Raw genomic sequence first — 3,212 nt, forward strand, 5'->3', positions numbered from 1 at the left:
TTTTTTTTCAAAAATTGCCACCTCTTTATCGCGTTTCTGCCGGTCAAGATTGCTGTGGCAGTACCTGATGTCGCATGTCGATGGTATGATAGAGAGAGCTTGCCTCTTAGTTTTCCCCTCTCCTCTCCACCGGCGTACGCGTGGGGGGGCTGTAGCTCCTTCAGCTGCTCCCCCCCCCCCCCCCCCAAAATAATCGACTTAACTACTCAGTGGCACATCCCGTAAGTCGTCAGTCATGGTATAATTATTTAAATGCCAAGCGACAATAAAAATGTTGCAGTTGCTGGAAAAACTACCTTACTTTTTCCTTCGCTTACTTGATCTTGCGAATGTGTACGACATACGTGAAAATTTACATACTTTGGTCTTAAATCTCGAGTTTCAGCCTCTCCAGAAAAAAAATCCTGCGTACGCTACTGCCTCTCTCCCACCTGCAGTATCCTCATTGGTAGTACGCGCAGTTCATTCTATATGTCGATGGGACAACGCCAATTATTGTTTCTAATGACAACGGTCCTTTTTTTCTCTACATCTCGTGATCTGAGCTTCTCTCTTTGTTTTGTAATGTTCCTAGGGGTCTATCAAGTCGACACTGAAAACGTTGACTTACCCTATACTTACCGTTGGAAACTCTGGCAAAAAAAATCTACAAGCAGAGCAGACCTTTCAAGTCGAAACGATGGACGTTTCGCGGCACTTTTGAATGTGTATGGTAGTCGGCTCGATATGGATGGCACGAATGAACTCCTACCTTGGGTAATCGGTTTTTATGCGTTGGGACGTGAGACACAATCGGGAAGGGAATTAAATAAAAGACAGAGCGTAAGAAATGACAAGAACAAATAAATATATTACGCACACAACAAAACCATGCGAGGGAAACCTTCTACGGGACAAAAACCCCGTCATAGGCCACACAAATACATGAAATAAATCACCTACAGCAATAAAATGCAAGAGAAAATACACATAAATAAAACATCTCAAATTTTATGATAAAAATCAGATAATCAAATCAAATGCAATTAAACAAGTTCATAAATACAAAATACACAAGACATCATAACTGCAATGGAAAACCTGATAACTCAATGTAGCGCAAAACACATCAAAATACATGTACAATCAATTGAGATAACATTACTCGTACAATAATAAATTGCACTTACATAGGAAACATGTAAATGGTGTGGCTCTACTCCAGCCTTCAGTTAACATAATTTTAATTGACACGAAAAGTACATGTGAGAATGCCAATAGCAAGTATTCATGTGAAAATCGATTATCGTTCAAGCAGAACACATTTTAAATAGAGGAAATGTTAATGAGAAGGTCTCTAAATATCTCGCATTGCTAAGATGATAAGCACTGCAATCCGCACGACACGAGTAGGCACCAGATACAGTGAAAGATCGAACTGTATTAGCCTAACCACAAGGGAGGATTATCACAGTTTCTAACGAGAACAAATAGCGTCTATTTGTTTCCGGATGGAACAATTCCATGAAATGTTCCATGAAATGAATAATTTCTATACGACTGCCGCGGGGTAAGGGCAATCTGTCAATCCATTGCAATTATTTTAATTTGGAGAAAATAGATGCATATCACCATGTGATAATCACAAGTGCTCATTCGCAAAATAATGTTTTCCTACTTAAAACCATCTCATCCGATACTTTTTTTCTCTTATTGAAATGAATAATTTCTATTTCGAGCGTTAGAGGGCTCATCATGACCTACGTTACTAAACGACCATCTATTTCTGACGATCACCTTATTATCTATGAGATAGTGATTTCTATACTTGATTAGTTCGACCGACACCTAAACTTTAGGTAACTTAGCAACCGGTATGGGACTCAGATTATCTAAAATCCAAGCGGCAGGAATCTAATCTAAGTACTTCGCACTTGAGAATAGTATAAGAGCGAAACACGACACATCATGCTCACCTTTTTGCGGCAACATGCTCAGGACTGTGCTGATTGCAGCGCTCGCCGCTTTGGCCGTTGGTAAGTTGAACCTTTCTCTCTTACCAAAATAAACTAAATTCGAAAATCAGAAGCAAGCCCGAGATTCCGTACTGGAGTTCCCCAGCTGGACGGAAGAATTGTGGGTGGAGATAATGCGAACATTGAAGATTATCCGCATCAAGTTTCCATTCTTTTTTTGCACTTTCACAACTGCGGAGGCTCGATCATCGCCCGCAACCTAATTTTGACTGCCGCCCATTGTACAACGAGGTAAGTTGAATTAAACGCGCCATTATCTTCAGGTAATACGTGAAACGTTTCAGCTTCGAGACGAGGTTCCTAAACGTCCGTTACGGTAGCAGTATCTACGAGGCCGGCGGTCAGGTACTTAAAGTCGCTCAGAAATACGACCATCCCAGTTACGATCCTGCCCGCACCGACTACGATCTTTCAGTTTTAAGTTTGGAGGGCAATATTGAGCTCTCGTCCAAGGCTAAGATCATCGATTTGGTTCCCGCGCACGTCCAGGAAGGAGGCCGAAGCGCTTTCGTAACCGGATGGGGTGCTGTCCATAGCAATGGCCCAGCAGCGCAACAACTCCAAGTCGCCGAAGTTTTCGAGGAAGACAGAGATGCCTGCAATAAGGCGTTCCGCGGCAAAATCACCGACAGAATGATTTGTTTCAAGGCCGACGGTAGAGATTCGTGCCAGGGAGATTCTGGTGGCCCACTTGTATCCGACGGTCATCAAGTCGGTATAGTTTCATGGGGACACGGATGTGCCAATCCCGAATATCCGGGTGTATATTCTCATCTGAATAATGCCGTTCTTAGAAAGTATGTTCTGGACCATATCGACGTCCATGCTACAAATTAAGTTTGAGTTATTCATTTCGCATTTTAGCAATGTAGGTAGTAGACGATTTCCTTATACTGTTACATCTTTGTGAGTAATAAACTAGTACAGTCAAGAGAAAGTATATTCTTGAGGTGGAATTTCCCCAGGGAGGGAGATGGGTTTCGTACATTCCCCGTAATTGGCGTCTGCTGTTGAAATTAGGAAACATACTTCGATACTATCAAGTGGCTAAAAGCATACATCAAAAAATAGCCTGAAACATAACCTCATAACAGATAAAATACACTCCACAGATAATACTTGAAAACCCCATACATAAACTATATTAGAGTAGGACACTACTCACGGACAAAGCTATTCAAAACAACAGACCAGACA

General features: G+C 41.7%; 1 protein-coding gene across 1 annotated transcript; it reads left to right on the top strand.

The window, feature by feature from the left end:
• Nucleotides 1-1,900: 1,900 nt before the first annotated feature.
• On the top strand, nt 1,901-2,946 carry LOC116181030 (trypsin-7-like). The gene is made up of 3 exons (XM_031501253.1): nt 1,901-2,015; nt 2,066-2,246; nt 2,300-2,946. Exons 1-3 carry the CDS (start codon nt 1,970-1,972, stop codon nt 2,850-2,852), a joined length of 780 nt encoding a protein of 259 aa, XP_031357113.1. The 5' UTR covers nt 1,901-1,969; the 3' UTR covers nt 2,853-2,946.
• Nucleotides 2,947-3,212: the final 266 nt, after the last annotated feature.

This window comes from Photinus pyralis, unplaced genomic scaffold (assembly GCF_008802855.1).
Source record: "Photinus pyralis isolate 1611_PpyrPB1 unplaced genomic scaffold, Ppyr1.3 Ppyr1.4_LG9, whole genome shotgun sequence".
Lineage (NCBI taxonomy): Eukaryota > Metazoa > Arthropoda > Insecta > Coleoptera > Lampyridae > Photinus > Photinus pyralis.

Excerpts from the sequence above, each read along its gene's own strand:
- LOC116181030 (XM_031501253.1), top strand. The coding sequence starts at position 1,970 with ATGCTCAGGACTGTGCTGATTGCAGCGCTCGCCGCTTTGGCCGTTG. Across the intron at positions 2,016-2,065 it reads GCTCGCCGCTTTGGCCGTTG|AAGCAAGCCCGAGATTCCGT; the intron begins GTAAGTTGAACC and ends TTCGAAAATCAG. Across the intron at positions 2,247-2,299 it reads GCCGCCCATTGTACAACGAG|CTTCGAGACGAGGTTCCTAA; the intron begins GTAAGTTGAATT and ends GAAACGTTTCAG.